Source organism: Elephantulus edwardii, unplaced genomic scaffold (assembly GCF_000299155.1).
Source record: "Elephantulus edwardii isolate Elephantulus edwardi_28Jun2011 unplaced genomic scaffold, EleEdw1.0 scaffold00162, whole genome shotgun sequence".
NCBI lineage: Eukaryota > Metazoa > Chordata > Mammalia > Macroscelidea > Macroscelididae > Elephantulus > Elephantulus edwardii.
This window is the reverse complement of record NW_006399912.1, coordinates 514,811-539,653: the sequence shown is the minus strand read 5'-3', so window position 1 is coordinate 539,653 and position 24,843 is coordinate 514,811. Positions and strand designations below refer to the sequence as shown.

The 24,843-nt window shown below is 44.4% G+C and overlaps 1 protein-coding gene across 1 annotated transcript in view; it reads right to left on the bottom strand.

Annotated features, from left to right (window-relative positions):
- Positions 1 to 19,011, bottom strand: part of TVP23A (trans-golgi network vesicle protein 23 homolog A (S. cerevisiae)) — a 34,335-nt gene extending 15,324 nt beyond the window's left edge. Inside the window, exons 1-2 of the mRNA XM_006895233.1 lie at positions 19,003 to 19,011; positions 18,592 to 18,671 (exon numbers count right to left, since the gene is read on the bottom strand). Coding sequence (XP_006895295.1) covers positions 18,592 to 18,671; positions 19,003 to 19,011 — 89 coding nt within the window. The remainder of the gene's footprint in view (positions 1 to 18,591; positions 18,672 to 19,002) is intronic.
- Between the last annotated feature and the right edge of the window lie 5,832 nt (positions 19,012 to 24,843).

The following is a 24,843-nucleotide window of genomic DNA, read 5'->3' as shown; positions in this document are numbered from 1 at the left end:
CTTACAGTCATGGCTTTTCTGGGGGGATGGGTCAGGAACTGAAGAGCACTGAACAGCCCATGGATGGCCAAAAGAACAAACAAATATGTCTTGGAGAGCGTGCAGCTGGAGAGATCTTTGGAGGCGAGAATGATGAGGCTCGCCTTACATACTTTGGGCATGTTACTTTTCCTTCGGGAAGGATGGAGGGTCAGAGAAGAGGAAGACCCTTGACCAGGTGGAGTCACACAATGACTGCAGCAGTGGGATCTTATGTGTCAGAAAACATGAGGATGGCACAGGATAGAACAGGATTCAGATCTTTTGTTCATAGGGTCATTATGAGTTGTACTTGACTCGATGGCCCCTAACAACAAGATGGTCCCAAATGATCCCTAACTCCTAACCCTCACATCCTCGTGCATCCCCCAATCAAAGTGATGGTGTGCCACGTCCAAGATTGGGCTTTAAAAGGCACTGTGACTTCCATCTCGGTCACACTTTTTCCTGTGGGTGAAACTAGCTGCCACATGGTAAAGAACCCTGTGGAGAAAAGCTGCGGTCTCCAGCCAGTCACTATGTTGGGAACTTTCTGAGTAGCAGCTCTTCCTGCCCCCATCAGGCTCCAGGTCCCGCAGCTCTGACTGCAACCTCAGGAGACGCTGGGCCAGAACCAGCCTGCTCAACTGCACCTAGAATAATGACTGGCAGACACAGTGTGAGATAATAAATGTTTCTTTCATGCCACTAAGTTTAGGGTTAACCCCTATTCTGTCAGTTTGCCACTGTGTTGGCTTGTATGTTGCTGGGATGCTGAAAGCTAGGGTACCAGCATTTCAAAGACTAGCAGGGTCACTGATGGTGGACAGGATTCAATGGAGCTTCCAGACTAAGGCAGACTAAGAAACAAGACTGGCAAGCCACTTTTGACAGAACAGGCCTTAAAGAACCATAAAGATATGGCAAGAGCATTGTTGGATACACTTCCCAAAGATAAGCTCATCAGGGATGGAAGGCACTCAAAATACAACTGGGGAAGGGGTGCCTCCTCAAAGTAGAGTCTGCCATAATGCCATGGGTGGAATGAGCTTTCATCTAATGAAGACCTTTATTTCCAGACATGGCAAGACTCAAGATGAGGAGAAACAGCACAAACATCCATTAGTTACTGGAACATGGAGTGTATGATGGAGGAATCTAGGAAAATTGAGAGTTTTCAAAAAGGAAATGAGATACGTAAAGATAAACATCCTAGGCATTAGTGAGTTGAGATGGACTGTACTGGTCATTTTGATCAGACAGTTGTATGCTCTACTATGTCAGGAATGATAACTTGAAGAGGAATTGATGCAGCAACATCATCTTAAAAAAAGGCATTTCAAGACCCATCCTGAAGTACAATATTATGATAGGATACTGTATACAGTACAAGGAAGACCCATTAATACAAGTATTACTCAAATATAGATACCACCCTCTAAAGCTAAAGATAAAGAAATTAAGGACTTCTACCAAGTTTTTGCATTCTGAAATTGATCTAGCATGCAAACAGGGTGCATTAATGACTGGTGACTGGAAGGACTGGTAGTTGGAAAATATAACCTTGGTGACATAAATGAGGCCAGAGATCTCATGACAGAATTTTGTACAATCATTGATTGATTTATTGCCAATACTTTTAAAAAATAACACAGTGACTATATACTTGAATATCACCTGATAGAATATGCAGGAACATATTTACTACATCTGTGGAAAGAGACCTTGGAGAAGCTCAATAGCAGCAGTCAAAACAAGGTCAAGGGCTGATTGTGGAGCTGACTACCAACTACTCCTATACAAGTGCAAATTGAAGGTGAAGAAAATGAAAGCAAGTCCACGAAAACCAAAATACAAACTTGAGTCTATCTCAACTGACTTTAAAAACCAACTCAAGAATAGATTTAATGCGCTGAACACTAATGACTGAAGAACAGATGAGTTGTAAAATGACAGCATCAAAGTAAAAGGTTATTACAAAGACAAGGGGGGAAAAGAAAACACCAAGATGCTTGTCAGAAGAGATTCTGAAACTTGCACAGGAATAGAAAGAAGCCAGAACAAGACAAAAGAATGCTGAGAGAGATGAACAGAAATTTTCAAAGGGCAGCCTTAATAAGACATCAGGAAATATGCAAAGAGCTGGAGTTAGAAATCCAGAAGTGAAGAACACACTCGGGATTTGTCAAGCTGAAAGAACTGAAGAACTAATTCAGGTTTGAGTTATAATATTTGAAGGGGTCCTGAGGGCAAAATCTTGAATGATGCAGGAAACATCAAAGGAAGATGGAAGGAATACAGAGAGTCATTATGTCAAGAAACTGGCTGTCATGGAATCGTTTCAGGAAGTAGCATATGATCAAGGAAGAAATCCAAGCTGCACTGATGGGTTGGCAAAAAAATAAGGTCCCAGGAATTGATAGAATACCAGTAGAGGTGTTTTGGGAAATAGATACAGCCCAGGATGAGCTCACTAGACTGCCAGGAAATATGGAAGACAGCTACTTGGCCAGCTGACTAGGAGGAATCCATATTTATTCCTATCCCCAAGAAGGTAATCTAATAAGGTATGGAAATTACCAAACAACATCATTAATGTCACATGCAAGAAAAATCTTGATGATGATTATTAACAAAAACTGCTGCGACAGTATGTCAGTAGGGAACTGCCTGAAATTGACACTGGATTCAGAAGAGGCTGTGGCATGCAAAATATCATTGCTCATGTTAGATGGATCTTGGCTAAAAGCAGAGAATACCAGAAAGCAGCAGGAACAGCTAATTGATACAGCTCCAAGGGTAAGGAGGTCTAAGTCTATATTACCTCTGATAATCAAAGGTTTTGGCCACTTCAGTTCCTCGTGAGTGAAGAAGTGGTGCCTTTGAATTGCAGTCTTGGCAAAGACTATTGAATATACCATGGAATGTTGAAAGAACATGTCTTGGAACAAGTGCAGTGAGAATCCTTCTTAGAAGTGAGGATAATGATACCTCCTGGGTGTGTTATGAGGAAGGGCTGGTCCCTAGAGAAAGACATTATGCTTGGTCATATCGAGGAAGACTTTCACAAAGATGGCCTGACACAGTGATGGCAACAGTGGAGATTGTGAGGACAGTGCAGGACTGGGGGGATGGTTCTGTTCCGGCTGTTGTGGTCAGAACTGACTTGATGGGACCTATCAACAACGACCCATGCAGGACGGATAAGAGTCTCTGAGAGGTTTCTAGATGCTGTCTTTCAGGCCACGCTGGATCAGTGCTAGTTCTTGTTGTTGATGTTGTTAGATGCTGTTGAGTCAAGTATGACTCATAGTGGCCTTATGAAGAGCAGACCCGAATCCTGTCCTGTCCTGGGCCATCCTCCTCATCTCTTGATCATCACTTGAACCCACTGCTGTCGTCATCATATCAATCCATCTCATTGAGGATCTTCCTCTCTTTTGCAGACCTTTCTTTCCATGCATGATGTCCCTTTCCAAGGAATAGCCTTTCCTAGTAGAAACATATCCAAAGTATGAGAGACAAAGTTTTGCCATCCTTGCCTCCAAGAAGCACTCTTGGCTGTACCTTTTTCAGTTTTTTCTGCTAGTTTTTAAAAGAAAAATATGTGAAATATTTCCAGTCATTAGGGAATACATACTGAGTCCTCTTGATAAGCCTGTTGGTAGAATGAAGGCTAGGATTACCTGAAGAGGGCAAGGGCAGGGATGAGACCATGAAATCTGCAGTCACACTGGCCTCTTTTCAACAGGAGACTCCCAGCTGCTTCCTCGGGGAAAGAAGACAGCAGAGAGGCCAGGGCCTGGCTTCTCAGAAAGTGACAGTGCAATTCAGGCAATGAGAAGGTGCTTAGAGCAGACAGTGACCAGAGGGGCTGAAGAAGGTAAGATTCTCTTAACCTTGTTTGCTTCGGCCCTCACTCTGAACATAGAGCTTCTTTGCATTGAAGTAGAAAGCAACATTTACCAATTTGCGCACCTTTTTTTTTTTTTTTTTGCTGGAAAATGTGCTAGATTCTGGTAGAAAATGGGCATGATTAAGCTGACTTTTTCTGACAATTTTAAAAGTAGTCTTGCTCTTTTGACCTGATGTGGCTGGTTGTCCTAAGGAGTGAAGGCCTCCCTGGTATTCTTATTCACCTTATAGGCCTTTCTGTTGTTTGGCTGAGAGTTGAGCCACAGAGGCTGAAAGTTGTTCCATATGGAGTCCAGAGCTAGAATATATCACTTCTGCCGCTTTGTTACTAAAACCTGGAACCTAGAGCTAGCATGAGAAACATTAGACAAGGCTACACGTATCTCAAAGAAACTGCTGTTGACTCTTCAGAAATGCCCATGTTGTGCAAGATAAAGAAAAGTGGAGAAACATTCCTGATGCGAGAAGATAGAGGTGTGACAGCTTTGTACAGAGGGTGACTCTGAATTGGAGCTCAGACTAGGGAAGCAGCAATAGAAGGGAAACTGGAATGTGAAGAGCAGATTAGATCAGTTTCCTGAGTACAGTGTTCAGTCTGCTACTTACAGAAAAAAATGCCCTGCTGTCCGGATGGGCACACTGAAGTATTAGGAATCAGGGATTAGATGTGTGAAACTTACCCTCAAATACTTCAGACAACAGGTACATAACACAAACACACCCCTACATAAATACACACATGCATACACACAGGTGTGTATAACACACTCATGCCCGCATATACACATACATACACAACACATAAACACACCCACACACAAAGCAGATGTGGCCAGGGATTAACAACAAGCGAATTAGTTTTTAGTGCCATCCTTGCAACTTGCAAATGTGAAATTACTTCAAAATAAAAAGGTTCCTAAAGTTGTTTTAAGGGAGCTGTGGTGATTTAGTCCATGTGCTTCTCTGGCAGGTTCAAATCTACCAGCATCCCCGAGGGAGAAAGATGGGCAGTCTTCTCCCAAGTGATTTACAGCTTCAGAAACCTGCTAGAGGGTCAGCTATCAGCTGGTTCTGAGAGTTATGGATATAGGTGCAAAATTTTTATCTGTGATTGAAATGTATTTGTTGCTGTATTTTACGATTCTTTCATCTGGAGATTAATCAATCACTAAATTCCCATCACACAAAAAGTGAGAGGTTCTGGAATCACTGTGTCGTCTGTCTGCTGATGAGTCGGGTGCTCAGAGCCATCACTCATGTGAAATCATAAAATGGATTTCCAGGTGTTCAGGACATAGACTTTGGAATCAATATAACAATATTTTCAGATCTCCAGAATTGTTTATGGAAGATATAAACTTAATATACTGTGCTTATGGCAACACGCCCACATTTATTAAGCGCCCATATTATTAATGTCCATATTATTATTTCAGGAACCATGAAATACTGCCCGAGTCCTGCCTGTGTGTGTAGTGGTAGGAAGAGGAAGTTCAACACAATAGGAAGTGTCAGAATGATAATCAAAATAGTGAACACTGAGAGGATGTGGACACGGTCCAATCAGAATGATGAGTGGAAGGGCCCTGGCAGCTGCCCCTGCTGTTCTAGTTTCTAACCCTTTAGTTGCAGGATGGTATCCATTGGAAGGGGAGAGAAAGGCCCAGGTAAGGGGAAGCATATTCCCAGGGCTCATGGCTGTTTACTGATGTTTAACTAAAGGTTAGCCAGTTGCCAGGGAATCAGCTCTCAATCATGGAGGCCCATGTGTGTCACAGTAAAACTACGTTCCACAGAGTTTTCTCATTTTACATTGTGATTTGTGCGTAAACTTACTGAGCACATTAGCTTCCCATTCAAGCATCCATACACATTCATGACATTACTCACGATGCCCACAGTTGTAACTGCTGTCTTCCTGCTTCCTCCTCGTGAGTCCTGCCTCCACTTGTCTTTACATCCTATTCCTTCTGGCCCTCTGAGCTTCATCCCTGCAAATGCCATCCACTGATCCTGCCTGGTTGCTTGTTCTAAGAAGTGAGTACCTCCTGGTTTCACCTTCTAGGCCTCTCTGAGTGTACCCAACAAGAACATTGTTTGGGTGAAAGTCTAGCTACAGGGGTATGATTTGAACCATGTTTGAAGGGTAGCTGAGGGCCCTAGTTCTAAGGGTTCCACCAATCCCTATGAGATCAGTAAACTTGGCACTTTTATATTTTTAAGTTTTGTTCCACATTTCACTCACTCTGTCCAGAACCTTCTGCTGTTCTTTTGGTCTCAGGGTTGTGGAGGCTGAAGTTTGTGTGGTTTTGGACTAACTGTTTCAATATACCTTTGCTTTTCTTCTCTCTTCTTTGTTCCAGAATGAGAGAGGGAGCAACAGCTGTTCCTTAGATGATGGCTTGCAAGCTTTTTTTATTAGTAGTATTTCTAATTTTAATGAAAGTTTACAAGACTTTGGATTTCCATTCATTCATTGTTGTACTTTTTCTTGCAAGCTTTTAAAACCTGTCTCCACTCACCAAAGAATAATGTAAAACATCATCTTTGTGGGCTTTGTGTCATGTCTTTATGCCACTAACTTTAGTGCCACTCTGGCTCTTAGACCAACAACTCATTCCCTCAGGGGGTTTGATTGTGATTATATAAATTTATGTAACTTTGCCCCACTGGCTCTGCTATCTACATGGGTATATTTACAGAATATACTAAGATGGATATAGAAAAACTGTCTGCCAAGCCCAAGGCTGGTCATGGATATTGTCTCTTTTCACCTGTCCATATCTGTTCATCTTGCCAGCCTGCTTCTATATCCATTTGTAATTTAATTTTTTTTTTTTACTGCTAAAGCAGACTTGTATATGGAAGCATTTACCTTCGCGGATTGCATAACTTGTGTACCTCTCCTTTTCTTTTCTGTCTAATACTGTGCTGAGCATCTCCTTTTGTATATTGCCTTTTCCTTCACCCACCTAAATATGCATTGGTTTTCCTCCGCTCTCTCTCCTATCCCATCCATGACTATCAAAGAATGTTTCTTTCTGTATATAAACCTTTCATTAGCTTTTTATAATAGAAGGCTCATACACTGTTCAATTTCTTGAGACTTACTTTCTTCATTCAGCATAATTTCCTCCAGATGCATCTATGTTATTTGGTATTTTGAGAATTCTTCATTATTATTTAATGTCGCATAATAGTCCACCAAGAGTATGTACCATAGTTTGTCCATCCATTTTTCCACTGCTGGGTACTTAGGTTATTTCCATCCCTTTGCTATTGTAAATAATGCTGCAAAAAACATGGATGTGCAGATAACTGTTTGTGTTGCAGCATTTATTTCTTGAGGATATAGTTAATAGTAGGATTGCTATATCAAATGGTATTTCTACTTCCACCTTTTTTTAAGGAAGTGCTGCACTTTTCCTCGGTGGTTGTACTATTTTACAGTCCCATCTTTCCACACTCTCACCAGCATTTGTTTCCTGTCTTGCTGAACTTTGCTGTTGTTGCTGAGGTTGCAGGGGCTCTCAAAGGCTGGCATCAGGCACGTTTGAGTAGAGTTTCCAGACTAAGACCTTGAATCACCTGACAGGCACACTTCCAGCTGAACGAGACTACAAACATTTTAAAAAGAATGCTAAGAATTCTATTTCAATTTTTAAAATTACTTTAAATTGTTTAAATGTTCTAGAGGGCAAATTTAGGTGACAGAGAGAGCAACATATACAAAGAGCACGGATAGTGGGGAGTGAGTGAGAACACAGAGGCTCCGACACCACCATATGCAGCCTGACCTGAGGCTGGGCTCCCCTACACATCTCATCCTCACATCTGGAGAGAAAATCATGGCATCAGGAAGGAACTCCATCTCCAGGCATCAGGCATTCCTGTTTGGAGGAACATCTCCTACACACACACGCGCGCGCGCACACACACACACACACAGTGGAGGGAGGTGGGGAGGGAACAAGGACATTGCTGATTCAGGTGCCCAGCAGCTTAGTAACTAAGTCAACTGATGAAGGCTAAGCTTCAGTGCTGCACACAGCCTCACCCAGAGGGGACAGTCCTCACACCTGGACCCTTGCCCGGCCTTCCAGCTCTAACAGCTTTTTACATACACTCTTTGCTATCAAGTTGGAGCTGACTCATAGCTGAGTCTCCACTGGGTTTCCGAAGCTGTAAATCACACAGTATGAGAATGCCCATCTTCCACCCTTGGAGTCATTGGTGGGTTTTGAGCTGCCAGAGAGGCTTGGCCTTTGGGTTGGCAATGCTCCCTGTTGGCGTCTTCAGAAGCATCCAGCAATCCTGTCGTTCAAGACATTTCCCAATTTTTAAATGTATTTTCAAAATAATTTAAAATAACCCCTTGGGAAGGCAAGAATGGATGGGATAAAAAGATAAATAGAAATGGAAATCTAGAGAAGAAGTGGAAAGAATACTGTTACAATGAGGGAATTGCCATAAATATCATAAGACAAGATGTGTATAAATTGTTGGGCAGGAAATGAATGTGCTCTATAAACTTTCCCCCAAATCACAATAAAATATCTGAATAAAATAGTTCCCTGGCCTAACAGAGCATGTCTGTGGTTTAGATTTGGTTGGCTGACCATTGATTTGCAATTTCTGTCTTCTTGTTAGGTGCCATCAAGTCACCTGTGACTCATAGTGACCCTATGTACAACAGCTTTGAAGCTTGCCCTGTCCTGAACCAGTCTCACTGACTCTGACACGCCTACCCTCACTGCCCCAGCTACTGTTATCAGTCCATCTCATCCGGGGTCCAAGCAAGGAATGTATTTGTGTTGCAGACTGTTGAGGATTGTGGGAAATCCATGAGTAGGATTCCTAAGCCATGTTAGAAGTCCTACTCATTGTGAAGAGTGAATTACTGGTACCCAAAGCTAATCGCTTGCAGGATAAGGACTCTCAAAGCTGGCGAAGGGCCAACCCAAGGTGGCTTTCCCTTAGATTCCAACCCATGTGTTCCCAGTTTGTGTCTACTCAGAAATTACCTTTGGTGTCACGCACCAGAATCGATGGTCAACCCTTGCGTCAGTACACAGTCGATCCTCTTTATTGGTAGATTCTGTATTTGCAAATTCACCTCATCACTAAAATTCATTGGAACCCCAAAATCAGTACTTGTGGCACTTTCCTAGTCCTTCATGGACATGCACAGAGACGGAAAGCTTGAGTCCCCTGACAGGCCTGCTCCCAGATGAGGACAAATAAGGTGAGGGACACTCCATCTGCCTGTTTCACTCGGACTTTCTGTAAGAGTCCTTTTCATGGTTGATTTGACGTCATGTGTTTTGCATATGTCCCTTTTATTGGAGATGTTGCTGTTAAAATAGACCCCCGCCTAGTGCTGATGTCCTGTCTCATGTCTGTAAGTGCACGAAGGCGGTGATGTGTATTCCGGAAAAACACGTTAGATTGATAACTTCATGCAGGCATGCGTTCTCGAGTTCTGTTGGGTTTGAGCTCAGTGTTACTGAATCAACAGCAGACAGCGAAGATCGTATCTTTAAACAGGAACGCACATAACATGAGGCTATGGGTTGGTAGGTAGAAGGAGGCCTGGTGGTGTAGCGGTTAAAGCGTTCAGCTGCAGACAAAATGGTTGAGTGGTTCAAACCTTTCAGCCAATGTGCAGGAGAATGATGAGACCATCTGATTGGGCAAAGATTTATAGTCTTGGAAAACCTATGGGCAGTTGTGTCCTCCCCTTCAGGGCCACTGTGAGTTGGCATCAACTCAGTGGCAGTGGATGTGCTATTGGTCAAGTAATGAGGTGACTAGAGGCTCACAGGAACCAAACTCTGTGATTTCCGTAGAAGCAATGGTTCAATGTTTCCTGAGGCTTTCTGGTACATAACGGCCACATGGTCCAAATATACACACATACACACACGCCTCCCAGTCAAAGTGAGGACACACACACACACTCCCTACTTATCCACAAATAGACAAGCTTAGAAAATACAAGATCCCTCAGCACACATTAAAATAAAAGTTTTCCACATTCATCTCAACACCAACCGAATCGGCACCTACATGGATGGAGCCTATGGACTTGAGTTGTGTGCTTGCTCTTCGTGGGGATGCTTCTAAAGCTGGACATCTTGGCCTACATCAGGGACCCCCACCTGCAAGCATCTCCCAAGCATCCTCACAGGTCCCAGACGAAGGTCAGTCCAGCCAAGTTCCAGGCACTGGAGTTCAGTGAGTGCAGACGATCTGCATCTATCACTGGCCCTCTCATTCCTTCTGAACAAAATCCCCCATCCCCGCTGCATCCCCTTTTGCCCTTCAGGCCCTCAACAGTTAGAGGCAGCTTTCTCAAATGTCAAACAGTTGCAAATCCCCTGGTAAATCTTGCCAAAGATTTCTTATCACACACAGATAAAAATCTCCAAATTTCCCATCTTGGTTTTTAAAGACACACACACACCTTCCCCTACCGAAACACCAGCTGTGTCTTCTCACTCCTCTCTCCCACTTTCATCACCGCTGGCCCCATTGAGACAATCCCCAAGTATACTTCCTACTACGGGACTCTGCACATGCCTTTCCCTCTGCCCAGAATCCGCTCCCCATAGATCTTCCTGGTGTTGGATTTTTTTTCCCTCACTCAGAAAGGTCTTCTCTAAGTTTATCCCTAATTTCAAGAAATCCCTTGGCTCTGGCCCATTTTTATCAGATTGCCTCTGATAGATTTTTTTTAATTACCTCATTTAGATCTTTGCTTAGATACTTAGTGTTTTCTCTCTAATGCAGCCATCATCTCCATGAGGATGAGGACTGGGCCTTTCTGTTTCTCTCTGTGCCCCTAAAATAGTGACTGGCATGCAGTACAGAAATCCTTGAAGGACTTGTTGATTTAATGATCAAATGAATGAGTGAATGAATGAACCAGTAGATCTCAAGTAGAGATGATGGTGCACCTGACACTAGAAATACCTGGCCACATCTGGGAACATTTTTGGTTGTCATAACTGGGGGATAGCTACCATTGTCTCATAGTAGAGGCCAGAGAGGCTGCTGAATGACAGACCTGCATCCTCCAGACAAGACCTACACCAAAGAAGGACCCATTCCCTAATGCCAGTAATGCTAAGGTTGAGAACCCCTGGGATAAGTTAGTTAAATAAATACACAGTCAGACCGCTGTCCACTCACAAATCTCAAGCAGCCTGACCAGTGTGCCACACCTGTCGCCAAATGCGTTCCCAGAGGATGTGGGTCACAGTTCAACAGAAATCTCCCCTCAGTGATTCCGCTTATGCAATCAGTGCCGTGTCAACAAGAAAAAGGCAGAAGGGGAAGTCAAGCTGTGGTAGCTGCAAGGAGTTAATTTCAAAATATGTAATGTCATGCCCTAATCAAAGAGAACTGAAATCTGGCTAGTTCCCTGATCCTGCCAGTTATCAAAGGCCTTCCTTAAAATTAAACAATCAGCTCTTGGTGGGTCCTGCGTACATGGTCAGAGTTTTATGTTTGTAAACAACTTTTAGAGTACTGAGGGGCACAACTTGGTTTTCAAAGTCTTTGGGACACAGTTTGGAATAGTGGTCTTGATGAGATATCCTAGAATAACAGCAGAGAAAGACTAAAGTTGTTCTCCTTGGTGTTGGCACATGAGGATGTGAGGGTGTGTGGGTGTGCTTGTGTGTGTGTGTGAATCAGAGATGTGTTTGCGCTTATTTCCCAGAAAGATGAACAAACAGCCGTCGGGCTTTTGGCTGTACTGTCATCTCCTCACTCCCTCTTCCTTGGGCTTCGCTTGTATCCTTGTCACATACAAGAGGCATTGGTGGTGCTTTGTGTCCCCTCAAATGCAATCTTCACCTACTCATATCCAACCCAGAAAGATAATAAGTCAGAGTTATCCACTTGGAGCAGTTTTGTCCCCTGGAGCTATTTATTGATGTCTGGTGACATTTTAAAAATATATTCATTCATTCATTCATTCATTCTTGCATGTTTTCCTCCGTCTTCCTCCCTTCCATCTCCCCCAGTCCACTTTGCAATGCACCTCTTATTCCAGATTATTGTCATACATACAATGCCTAATCATAGATTCCTTTTAAACAGTTCTCTCACTCACCTGTTCCAATGCAGTGTTCATTGCCTATCTACTGTTTTCCTGTTCTTTCCCCAACTCTGGTGACATTTTTGGTTTACACACTGGGAGGAAGTACTGCTGGCATCTAGTGAACAGAAGCCAGGGCTACTGCTAAACATCCTGCAATTTACAGGACAGTTTCCGCAGCAAAGGATATTCTAGCCCCAAAGGTCCATAGTGCTGTAGCTGAAGAACCCTGCCTTCTGTGGAAGTCCTACACTCTGGTCTGCACTATGAAGGGGGTGCCCCAGGACACCACAAAGCGCTCCAAGGAAGCTTAAGATGGAAACTAAGTCTGCTGTTCCTACTGGGGCTCAGAACAGTTCTCTCCTCGAGGGAGCATTTGTCTCCAAAGAAGAACAGAGTGTAGATCCAGATTTAAGGGTTCAAATCCCTGTCCTGCAAATGAATAGCTATGTGACTATGATGAGCAAGTTACTCAACCTTCCTGTCTAGAGGAACTGACAATACTGACAACTTCAGAAGGAGGACCCAGAAAGCTATCCTAAAAAAGCCAACTGGCCTTTGAAAACCTTGGCATAGCAGCAGAACATTGTCTGCTGTGGGGCTCGGGGATGAGCCCCTCAGCTTGGGAAAAACCCAAAATACAACTGGAGAAGACCTGCCTTCCCAAAGTCCAGTTGACCACAGTGACATGGATTGAGCAAAGCTTTTGGAACCTTCATTTGCTATTATGGTGTGACTCAAAATGAGAAGAAATGGCTATAAGCATCCATTAATAATAATCAGAACATGGAAAATCTGATGTATGGAATCAAGGCATGAACAATTAAATGGAATGCATGAAACTCATTAGTGAGTTGAAATGGATGGTATTGGCCATTTTGAAGCAGATACTCATAAGGTCTGTTATGCTGGAAATGACCAAGAGAAATGGTTTCACATTGACCATCAAAAAGCATTTCAAGATCTATTCTGAAGTTAATTAATAATAAGTCTATTGCTGTCAGTGATAGGATACAATCCATACACCTGCAAGGAAGACCAGTCAGTTCAACTAATACTCACACTTAAGCACCAGCACTAGTGCTAAATATGAAGAAATAGAGGTTTAACTTCTGTTATCTGAAATTTATCAAGCACGCAGCCAAATTGCACTGATAATTTCTGGTAAATAGAAGCAAAAGTTGGGAACAAAATGATTATTGTTGTTGTTGTAGGTGCAACTGAGTTGAGTACAACTCATAGTGACCCTATGAACAAGAGACCTGAACCCTGTTTTATCCCATGCCATCCTCATCCTCTCTGACACGCATAAGCCCCCTGCTGCCATTTCTGAGTGAGTTCATCTCTGTGAGAGTCTTCTCTCTTTTGCTCACCCTCCACCTTCCCAAGCATGATGTCCCTTTTCTAAAGAATAGTCCCTCCTATTGGAAGGAGGAGTGGCATCCACTTTCATAACCTGCCTCCGGAAATGCTATGAACCTGGAGAGAGGATGAAAGGCACCCAAGCGTCGAAGACTCTTCTTCATAGGGTCGCTATGAGTTGCCTACGACTTGATGGCACTTAATAACAACAACAACAACAACAGTCCCTCCTAATAACATGCCCAAAGTATGTGAGATGATGCTTCACTATCTTTATCTCCAAGGAGCATTCTGGCTTGTTGTTGTTGTATCTATTTGTTCTTTTGGTAATTCATGGGATATTCAGTACTCTTCTCCAATATCACAAGTCAAAGGCATCAATTCTTCTGTCATCTTTATTTATTATCCAGCTCTCAGATATATAGCAAGTGATTGAAAAGACCATGACCTGAATCAGGTACACTATAGTCTTTAAACTGACATCCTTGCCCCTCAGTACTTTGGAGAAGTCCCTGACAGCAAACTTTCCTATTGCAATATGGCTTTTGATTTCTTGACTGCTGGTGCCAAGGGTGTGGATCCCTTCACCTTGTACTTGCCACCTCACCCAGGGAAGGACCCAGACCAGCGCCTACCAGCCCAACCCCTTAGCCTTCTGGACTTTGTACTGCTGGCTCACTGAGGGACCTCTGGCACTCTCATCATAATATCTGCATGTTTCTTTTTCCTTAGGATTTGATCCTCAGGATATAATCACTTATCTGTCAATTGCTTGTATTGGAGAAGTATCTTGTATATTACTACTATTAGTAGCTTAGATATGTATAGATTTGCTTGTTTATCATCAGCTGCCATGGGTATAGTTCTTGACTGTCAGATGCTATACTTAAACAGAAGGATTAAGTGGTTAGGAAAGAGGACCTTGGTGATTGAAATTACATGAAAGATCTGATAAAAGAATTCTGCAAGACCAATAGCTTATTCATGATAAATACCTTTATTCAACAACATAAATTATGACTATGCATATGGACCTCATTATACAGCATACACAGGATTCAAATCAGCAGCATCTAAGAAAGAGACAATGGAGAAACGCAGCATCACCAGTCAGAACAAGGTCAAGGGATAACTACAAAATAGACCACCAGTGGCTTCTCTGCAAGTTCAAGCTGAAACTGAAGAAAATTAAAGCAAGTCCTTGAGAGTCAAATACAATCTTGAGCAAATTCCAACCTCAATCTAGAGACCATCTCAAGCATAGATTTGACACACTGAAGACCAGATGAGTTGTGGGATGACATCATACATGAACATAGCAAAAAATCATTAAAAAGAAAGGAGTAAAGTGGATGCCAGAAGAGACTTTGAAAGTTCCTCTTGAACATAGAATAACTAAAGTGAATGGAGGACATTAACAAAGTAAAAGAGTAAAAGAAGATCTCTAAGGGCAGCTGGAGAAGGCAAAGTATTAAAGTAAAATGTGCAAAGGGGGAAAAAAGATCATGTTTGGCTGAAAGAACTGAGAAACAAATTAAACTTTCAAGTTGCAATATTGAAAGTTTCAGTGGCCTAGTGGCAAGAAGCTGCACTGTAATCCCGTAGGCATGCAGTTCGAGACCGCCAGCTGTTCTGCGGGAGGATGGGCAGACTCCTCTGGTGCAGTTAACTGCCTCTGAAAACCCACTGGAGGGTCAGCAATGGGTCAGTTCTGACTCAGCAGTACACAACAACAACAGCATGAGCAAAAGATTGGATAACTCAAGGAAGCATCAATAGAAGATGGAAGGAATTCACAGAGTCACTGTGCCAAAAAGAAGTGGTCATTGTGGGACCACTTCCGGAAGAAGCATATGATAAAGAACTAATGATACTAAATGAAGAAGCCCAAGCTGCACAGAAGGTAAAGGCAAACCCAGGCTTCAGAAACAGATGAAACACCAGCTGAAACATTCAATACAAAGACCCAACACCAGAAGCACACAGTCATCTGTGGCAGGGAATGCGGGTGCTATCTATCTGACCAACCAACTGAGAGAGATCCATACCTGTGCTCCTATCAAAGAATGTGAAAATTATTGAGCAATAACATTAATATCACATGTTAAGTAAAATCTTGCTGAAGAGAAAAAATGGTTGCATCAATTCATAAATAGAGAACATGGAGCGAGGGATATCATTGCTAGTGTCAGACAGATCATGGCAAAAACTAGAAAATATCAGAAACATGTTTATCTGTGTTTTAAAGACCACAGAGAGGCATCCACTTGCATGGATCAGGCCAGATTATGGATAACTCTGTGAAGAATGGACATTCTAGAACCTGTAGATCCTGAGGCCAGAGGACACTCTTCTCAGTTCTCTGCCCACTGGGCTGTACAAAGGAGCTCTGGGGGTGCGGTGGTCAGGGCACTTGGCTGCTAACCAAAAGGTCATAATGCAAAGCCACCAGCTCTTTTGTGGGAGAAGGACGTGACGCTCTGCTTTGGTAAAGATTTACAGCCTTGGATACCCTATGGGACACGTCTGCTTTGCCCAGCAGGGTCACTGTGAGGTGGAACCCAGCAGCTTGGATGTGTGGTTCTTCTTAATTGCTTTTGGCTTGTACAAGGATCCCCATGAAATGCTGAGCAAGTCGAGAGAACAAACCAGGTGTCACAGTTGAGACCACTATCAAACATGAGTCATCCAGACTGGGGAGAGGACTCTATCGCAGTATGGGTGAGATCCCACCAGAATCCATCTCCTTTGGAACCAATCTTACGAGAACAGTGCCTGGAGAAAAGGACATAGCTATCCACAGGCAGGACCGTGTCCACCTCCAGAGAGAACCTCAGAGTGGCATCCTGTTCTCCCTGAGGACATGCCCCTGCCTAGCCCTAAGAGTATGAATCCAGCACTACAGTAATCTCTCCTCTCGGGGTAGATCCCTGTCTCTCAGCTTCCATAGCCCCAGCATTCCTTGGCTCATCCTCCGTGGCCTTCTTAGCAAAGAAAACCCTATTCACAAACAAGATTACACTCACAGTTACAGGAGCTCAGGATTCCTACCCCGGTCTTGTGGAAAGATTCAGTTCAATCTGTAACATGGCACACACTGCTTCTGTAATGTGGTGCCCTTAGGATCCATGCCCCACCCTGCACTTCTCATCACAACACTGCCTGTGCAGAACACTTCAGTGATGACCCGCTGACCTGAAAACCACAACCTGGACTCTAGAACTGCACTATCCAATACAGTAGCCACACGCATCTGTTTCATGCTCATTCTGTAAGATGCAAGATGGAGAAGCGCTTGTGGCATAGTGTGCAGTGTGTGGCATCATGCTAACCACCAACCAACCCACCAGCTGCTCCTGTGAAGAAAGATGGGCAGTCCCCTCCCATTAAGATGCAAAGACATTATGCTGAGTGAAATATCTCAGTCACAAAAGGACAAATACTACATGGTGCCACTGTTGTAGAATGAGGCTGACATCAGGGTGGGGGTAAGTCTGAGAAAAACTGAATAAATTATGTATACTGCATTGAAGCTGATGAGGGAGAGAACAGTTTAAAAGTTTATATATATATATACACACACACACACACACACACACACACACACACACACATATACATATATGGAATGTTTCACAAATTTGCGTGTCATCCTTGTGCAGGGGCCATGCTAATCTTCTCTGAAGTGAGCACTAAATATATTTTAGGGCATTATGATTATCATAAGAGTTTGGAATGAGGGTTGCAGAGTGGAGTATACTCGGGGTAAGGGTGGGAGGGTGTGGGGGGATAATGTACCAATGAAGGAGTTTTGCTTTTAAAGAAGAGTGAACTGGGGGTGGGGGTGGGGTGGGCAGGGAGAAAAGTGCAACAATGAATGAATGGAAATCCACAATCACTGTAAATATTCATTGAAATTAATAATAATAATTTTTAAAAATTGCATTAAAAATATTCAAAGTCCAGAAACCTGCTGGAGGGTCATTGTGAGAGAGAGTCAGCTGGACAGCAGTGAGAGCAGTGAGGGAGAGTGAAATAAAAGAATTTCACTCTTGGTAACCTCTTTTCAGAGAGGAAGACCCTCGATGAGATGGATTGATTCAATGACTGGGGTAATCGGGGTGTGGTCAGAGACAATAAGATTGGCACAGGATAGAGCAGGGTTTAGGGCTGTTGTACACAGGGTCGCTATGAGTCACAGGCGACTTGACAGCACATAACAACAACAACATACTTGACTTGTGGCTACCATATTGAATAGCATAGTTTTAGAGTGTGGTCTGTATTTTTCAGACCAGTGAGTCACCACCAAAGGGCAGCAAGATGGTCCTCCAGAAAGCAATTTAGATGCCCTGTGAGATTCTTTTCTCAGTATTCCAGTTCTCTTAGTAGGCTTTTCCTTAAAGGCAATATTTAGAAATATACCATTCAAGGGATTGATTACTGTAAGGTGGACTAGGCACTATGATCATGTCTCTGAATGCTGCTTCCCCCAGGTGAGTTAATATGGCTGAGCCACGGATGTTCCAAGATGTGACCTGGGCCATCAGCAGAAGCGTGTGTGGATCATCCCTCATACCTCCATCCTGACACCCTCCAGGGTGCTGACAGTGCGAGGTAGGAAGGAACTTTACTCGGATACTATGGCAAAAGCTCAGTTACAAAATAGAACAAGGCTTCATGTCCACGTCTCCAGACTGTCAACTCCTGTCCCGTCACCTACTACTAACTACAGGCCTTCTTCTGACCCTGTAGCTCAGCCTCAGGGCCTTTGCACCTGCTGTGCCTGCTGCTTGGAACACTCCCCCTAGAGTCTCCCCTGTTGACTGCTTCTCATCACTCAGTCTCCGTTCAAACATCATCTCCTCAGATAGGCCTGCCCTGGTTGTGCTAAGGCAAGTCGTCTTCTCCAATGACCTCTTTTCATCACCCTGTTGGTTTTCCTCTCAGCTTCTCTCCTACTCTGTAATTCTCTTGTGAACATCTCTGTTTGCCTGCCCCATTCACTGAGGTATCATAAACAATGACCATGTGCATTGTCCATGCCAGCAGACGACCAGAACCTTGACTGTTTGGTCATCTCTGTGTCCTTGGCCCCATCCTGGTTCACAGTAGGTGCCCCATGAATTATGAATGAATGAGTTAGCAGCTTTGGGGAACGCTTGTACCAAGGCCTGCATCTGTCATACCTGATCTTGGCTTTCCTAAAAGCCAGCTCCTCTTCGTTGCCAAAATCCAAGGACACATCCTCAGTATCGTCCACCAGGGCCTGGGGGAGGGGGACACAAGAGGCCGACTGTCCGCCTGCACCCCACCTTCCTGCGGTTGCACCTCACACCACCCCCACCTGGTCCTCCCTGAGCAGCTCTGCACACCTGAGTGGGCTCAAAACCTGTCTCCTAGTGCTGAGGGGCCAGCCCACCAGCTCCAATCAGACGCCCTCCCCACTCTCCTGACCCAGCAGTTATTCACAGGTCCTTTGGGGGTCCAGGCCAGCCTCTCCTCTGGACATGGTGCATCCCTCTCTTTTCCCGACATGCCCCACTGGCTCCTCCCACCGCTCTGCTTCCTTCCTCCCGCCAGCATCCCCGCCGCCCTACCTGCTTCATCTTCCCTGGCCCAGTTCTCAGCCCAGGCCTCAGGCTCTCTCTCCTCTCGGTGCAGAAGGGATAGGCAGAAGGGGCTGGGGACACTGCACAAATGGGGCCTGAGCCTGCGCTCCGCTATGCCTTTCCCATCAAGGTGGGGTTGGGGGCGGGGTGCGCCGGCCCAGAGCGCAGTCGCAGGGGGATGGGGGTGGAGCTGCCCCGGCTGGATGAGAGCGGAGGTGGGGTGGGGGGGTCAGGGTCTGAGTGGCTGTAGGAGACAGTGAAGAAAATCCTGGGAATGGAGTGAGGACGGGCCAGTGAAAGCTGTGGATGTCATGTCAACTGAGCGAATGAATGAATGACCATTTTCAGCTGTCTCTATCAGCATTTGGAAAGCTGTCTGTTTCCCAAGTCTAATCCTAGTCTTCCCCTAGCACCCTTATTTAAATGAGATTCCCAGGTCCAGTCCTGGAGATTCAGGGCTGGAGTTGAGCCCAGGAATCAGAATTTTAACAAGCAGCTGCAAGTAAATCTGCTAAAACAGTTTAGGAATCAACAATTTGTTTCCTGAAGAGCCCTCGGGCTCCAAGTCACCCTACTAGACCCATTTCCTAAAATGAGCATCTTGGTGGGTGTGAAGAAAAGGGGCCCAGGTTAGTCCTGTGTCCACCAGTCACTTCCCAGAATCTCCAGCCCTCTGCCCCTTGAGGACAGGTCAGGAGAGGGAGAGGAAAGGAGGGTGCAATGGTCCCATGTGGAGGGAGGGCAACTCTCAGATGGCAGATTGTTCTGAGCTACTGTTGAGTTGATTCAACTCATGCGAATCCATGTGTAACAGAACTAGGCCTTGGCCAGTCCTGTGTAGTTTTCATGATGCTGATTGAGGCCACTGCTGAGTCCGTTATGTTGTTGAGGGTTTCCCTCCTTTTCTCCCATCCTCTGCGTAATGTCTTTTTCTAGCAAACAGTCCTTCCTACTGATGAGTCTAAAGTAAGCAAGTTAAACTCTCAATATTCTGTGATGCACAGGACTCTCATTAGGCAATTCATCAACTGCCAGACCTCTCTTCCTAGTCTTGATGTAGAAGCTTTGCTGTAAATAGTCTGCCATGGGTGACCCTGCTAGTACTTGGAGTATGATGATTGCCATCACAATCCCACAAACTCAGAGAAACAGCTGGTGGCAGATGGCAGATGTTGTGGCTGTTTCTTGAGGCTACCCCAAAACCTGACAGTCCCCAAAAGGGACTTCCAGGGGGGCTTTCCTACCCTCCCAATGCCATCAGGGCGATTCTCTGAACCTCATCTTAACAGACATCAGTGGCCAGTGAATCAGAGAGTCTGAGAAAAAGTCCCTAAAGGCTCTGCAACTGTTTCTCCTGCACCCAGCCTTCAGGGTCCCTGCCCCTTCGTTGGTGCCCGGGGTGGAGGCCCTAGGACATCCTAGCCTCTCAGTCCCACATTTTCTTTTTGCATCCTGCACCACTCTGGGCAGGAAAAGCCAACAAGCTGGCTCAGAAATGCAGGCTCTCAGACCCCATCCAGACCCCCTGAGCCAATCTGAGCTGACCAGGCCCTGTTTCATCAGCACGCCATTCAAGAGGAGCCACATTAAAGCTCTGGTCTGCCCAATGCCTGGGGAACATCACAAATTCTGATGATGGAAAGAGCAGCACAGCCAGTCACCAGAAGTCCCTGCCACCAACTGTGTGACCTTGGACAAGCCACTCAGCCTCTCTGAATCTGTTTCCTTACCTCTAAAGACAGTAATCAATGTCAAGAAAACAGATTATTCCCACTGGACCCATAGGCAACATCATGATGCATAGAGAAGAGATTAAAACTGTCAACAGCTTCGTCTTGCACAATTAACATCCTTAATACCAGCAGTCAGGAAATAAGGGGACTCACTGTGCTGGGAAAATCTGCAGTTAGGGACCTCTCCAAGTTATTGAGGAGTAATGATCTCAGTTTGAGAATTAAGGTGCATCGGATTCAGGCAACAGTCTTTCTAATCACTTTCTATACATCTGATAGCTGGACAGTAAATAAGGATGACAGAAGAGTTGATGCCTTTGAACTGTGTCATTGGAGAAGGGCACTGAACATCCCATGAATTGCCAAAAGAACATACAAATATGTCTTGGAGAGTATGCAGCTGGAGTGCTCTTCGGAGGCACGAATGATGAGGCTTCACCTCACATACTTCGAGCATGTTGCTAAGAGGGGCTATTCCTTGGAAAAGGACATGATGCTGGAAAGGGTGGAGTCTGCAAAGAAGAGGAAGACCCTCAGTCAGGTGGATTGACGCAATGACTGCCTCAGTAGACTCTTGTGTGTCAGGAAGTGTGAGGATGGCACAGGATAGAACAGGGTTCAGATCTTTTGTTCATAGAGTTGCTATGAGTCATTAGTGACTTGACAGCACCTAACAGCAACAACAAAGATAGTAATACTTGCTGGTTGCTGGGAGGATTAGAAAGAATGTATTGGGCATGGGGGGGGCAGAATTAAAATTAAAAGTAACTTGGCAGAAAGTTGGATGTTCAGCCACTGCTTATTTAATTCCCTTTTATGGGAATTTTAAAACGTAAAAATTACTTCCTTACTTGCTTAGACCTTCATTTACTTCCTAGCATATCTTTAGGAAAATCCACTATTTGTGGCACTATGCCTTAATACTGTCTGGTTTTACTACTGAAATTATTTATTTTATTAAAATTGTATTATGGTATCATGCATATGTTAACTAATAAAAACCAAATGGGCCCAACAGCTCATTGACATTGAGTTGGAACTGACTCATAGCTGCCCTTCTGTTGGGTTTCTGAGGCTGTAAATCATACAGGAAGAAAATGCCTGTCTTTCTCCTGTGGGAGCTGCCCGTGGATTTGAACCATGACAGAGGGCAACCATTGGGTTAGCAGTGCAACTCCCTACAGACTCCACCATTAGAGCTCCCTTATTTGTTAACAGCATACATAGTATTTTTATGCCTCATTGCTGTTGAGTCCTAACCAACTCATAGCTGGTCCTCCAGTGGATTTTCAGAGACTATTAATTGCATGGGAGCAGCTGGTGAGTTCATACTTCTTGCCTTTGGGTTGGCAGCAGAGCTCCTTACCCACAAGGCCACCAGAGCACCGTAATCTTTATGAGAGTAATTAAAACTTATAACCTTTGACTTGGAACCAACTCATAGCAACTTCCCAGTGGGTTTCTGAGGTTGTTAATCAGATGGGAGAAGATGGGATCTTTCTCCTTAGGAACTGTTGATGGATTCAAACCAGCAGAGATGTGTGGCCTTTGGGTTAGAAGCAAAATTCTCTATGAACTATATCACCAGAATACTAGTGGGTTCAAACTACCAATGTTTTGGTTAGTAGCCAAACATACCTACCTACACCAGAGGAACTGATTTCGCTGGACTTGAGTAAGGGCCCTTTGAGAGCTACTACAGTAGGCATAATGTTTGGGAGACACTCTTAAGGTTCTTGGCCCACAAAATATCCTCCCTACCTGGAGAAAGCACCCTGCTTCTACACTCCTTATGTCCTAGCAAGGTCTATTTAAAAGGAATCAGGTGTCACAGACCTCTCGATCAAGCCAATGACTGCTTCCATTCTTGAATCATTGCCTTTGACAGTTGTAAAAATTGGAGGTATTCCATACCCTGCTTAGTCACAGAAGTGGAGTTAGCTCCTGTTTCCCATTGCAGAAGGCAAAAGCTAGGATGAAGGAAGGATCCTGACTTTGAGGCTCGGACTCTGCATCCCAGTGGAGGCCAGGAAGGGCAAAGGGGGAGTCCTGAGCCAGGAAGGACTCTCGAGTGGCAGATCTCTCCTGAGATTTAGATGTTAAGTAAGGCTTGACCTTGTGAAATTCTGTTACTGCTAATAATAATATTATTTCTTTTGTTCTCTATGGGCTCCTAAACTCTGCTGTCACTGCTAATAATAACATAGAGTATTTGTTTTGTGCTCTGCATGTGTCTGACACCCTGAGGCACACATGTTCTTGTTTTGTTTAGTAGAGGTTCTAACCCTGTAGCTACAGCCAATTCACATGGAGATGCTTGTTAAAATGCATATTCCAGGGCCCTACTCCCGATCTTTTGCCTCTTGGGGACCTGGGAATCTGTTTTTAATAAGAGTCCTGGAGATTCTGGGTTCAGAGACTTTGGGAAAACACTGAACACTTACTGTGGTCTCACACCCTGCAAATGGTACCTGGGGCAAGTGGAACATTACTAAGCTGTCCACATTTGGAAGGGCCCCTCCCACCTGTCCCGGCCCTACATCACTGTCTCCCACATCCCTTTCTTCTTCATGTTGACAGACAGACACTTAAGAACTAAGAAGGGGGTGGGTGAGAGAGAAGGAGGGAGGGAGGGAGGGAGGGAGGGGAGGGGGTGGAGAGAGATCCCCTCCCAGGGACTGTGCATGGGGTGAGCTCTGGATTTCAACCTAGGCAGACTTGGATATGAATCCCAACCTCTACTGGCCCTGGGCTTTCATTTCCCCCTCCATAAAATGGAGAAAGTATCTGTCCCACTCACTTCTTCCACTCTTTCATTCTTCCATTCACTCACTCCTTCTCTTACCATACTGATCTAGACAAAAGGCTCTACTCTCACTGAGCTGATACTCTATTTAGCAGAAACAATGAATAACCAAGCAGAGAAAAAAGAAAAGAGGAAACATAAAGTGGGAAAGAGCCCTCAAGGACTCAGGTATCATGGATTGTATTGTGTCCTCCAAAATACATGTCAACCTTGTGGGCAATGATTCTCAGTGGTTTGGCAGTAATGATGTAAATCATACTCATGATGTCATCTTATATAAGCAGCCTATCAGTTGTAAAGGAATTCAGTTTTTAGTTGTAATGGTATTTCATAGCCCTGATCCTGTCTGGGGGAAGTTTCCCTGAAGTGTGCCTGCAAAACTGTTTATTTTACAAGAAATAAAAGGAAGCAAGTGTGAGCAACGAGGGCAGGACCTTTTATCATTAAGAAAGAAGAGCCCAGACTGAAGTCTGTTCTTTGAATCTTGGGTCACGGTGCTGAGAACCTCCTAGACCCAGGGGCAGATTGATGCTGAGATACATGGAGATCTCCAGTGAACACTGGGCCCACAGATACTAAAAAGAAACAAGGATCTCCTTCTAAAAGGAAACAAGGATCTCCTTCTAAAGCCAGCACAGATAAAGCATTGCTCTAGAGCTCGGTCCTGATTTTGGACATGTAGCCTCTTAAACTATGAAAGAATAAATTTGTTAGAGGCAGCCACTTGTGATATGTCTGTTAGAGCAGTCCAAGTTAATCAAGACAGAGAGGGAGGGTTCTCATTAACTCTCCCAGGAGCCTCTGCTCTTTCTCTTCCCATGAATAGCCTGAGGTTCACTACTCGCCTGACCCAGAAAATACCACAAATCATGCCTATCAAGAGGCTCAAATCTCCAGGTCCGTTTTAAGAATACTCTGGAAAAACCACCCAGGCCATCAAGGGTATGCATATCCAGAAAGCCACAAAGTATCCGAAAGATGTCACTTGGCAACATGTTACTCTGTTTCAGTGGTGGAGTTGGTAATGTGCCCAGGCAAGACAAGATTGGACACAGGGTCAGTGGTCCTAAAAGAGTGCCTACCTAGTTTTTGTTTCTTATGCTTAAAAATGCAAAGTAATGCTGAACTTAAGGGTTTAGATTTCTATTCTCTGGTCATCGAGCACATCCAGGTGAACAAAGCTCCCAAGATGCACATACAGAGAGCTCACAGTCGAATTAATGTCTACATGAGTTTCCCCTGCCATGTTGAGATCATCCTTACTGAAACAGAACAGATTGTTCCTAAACC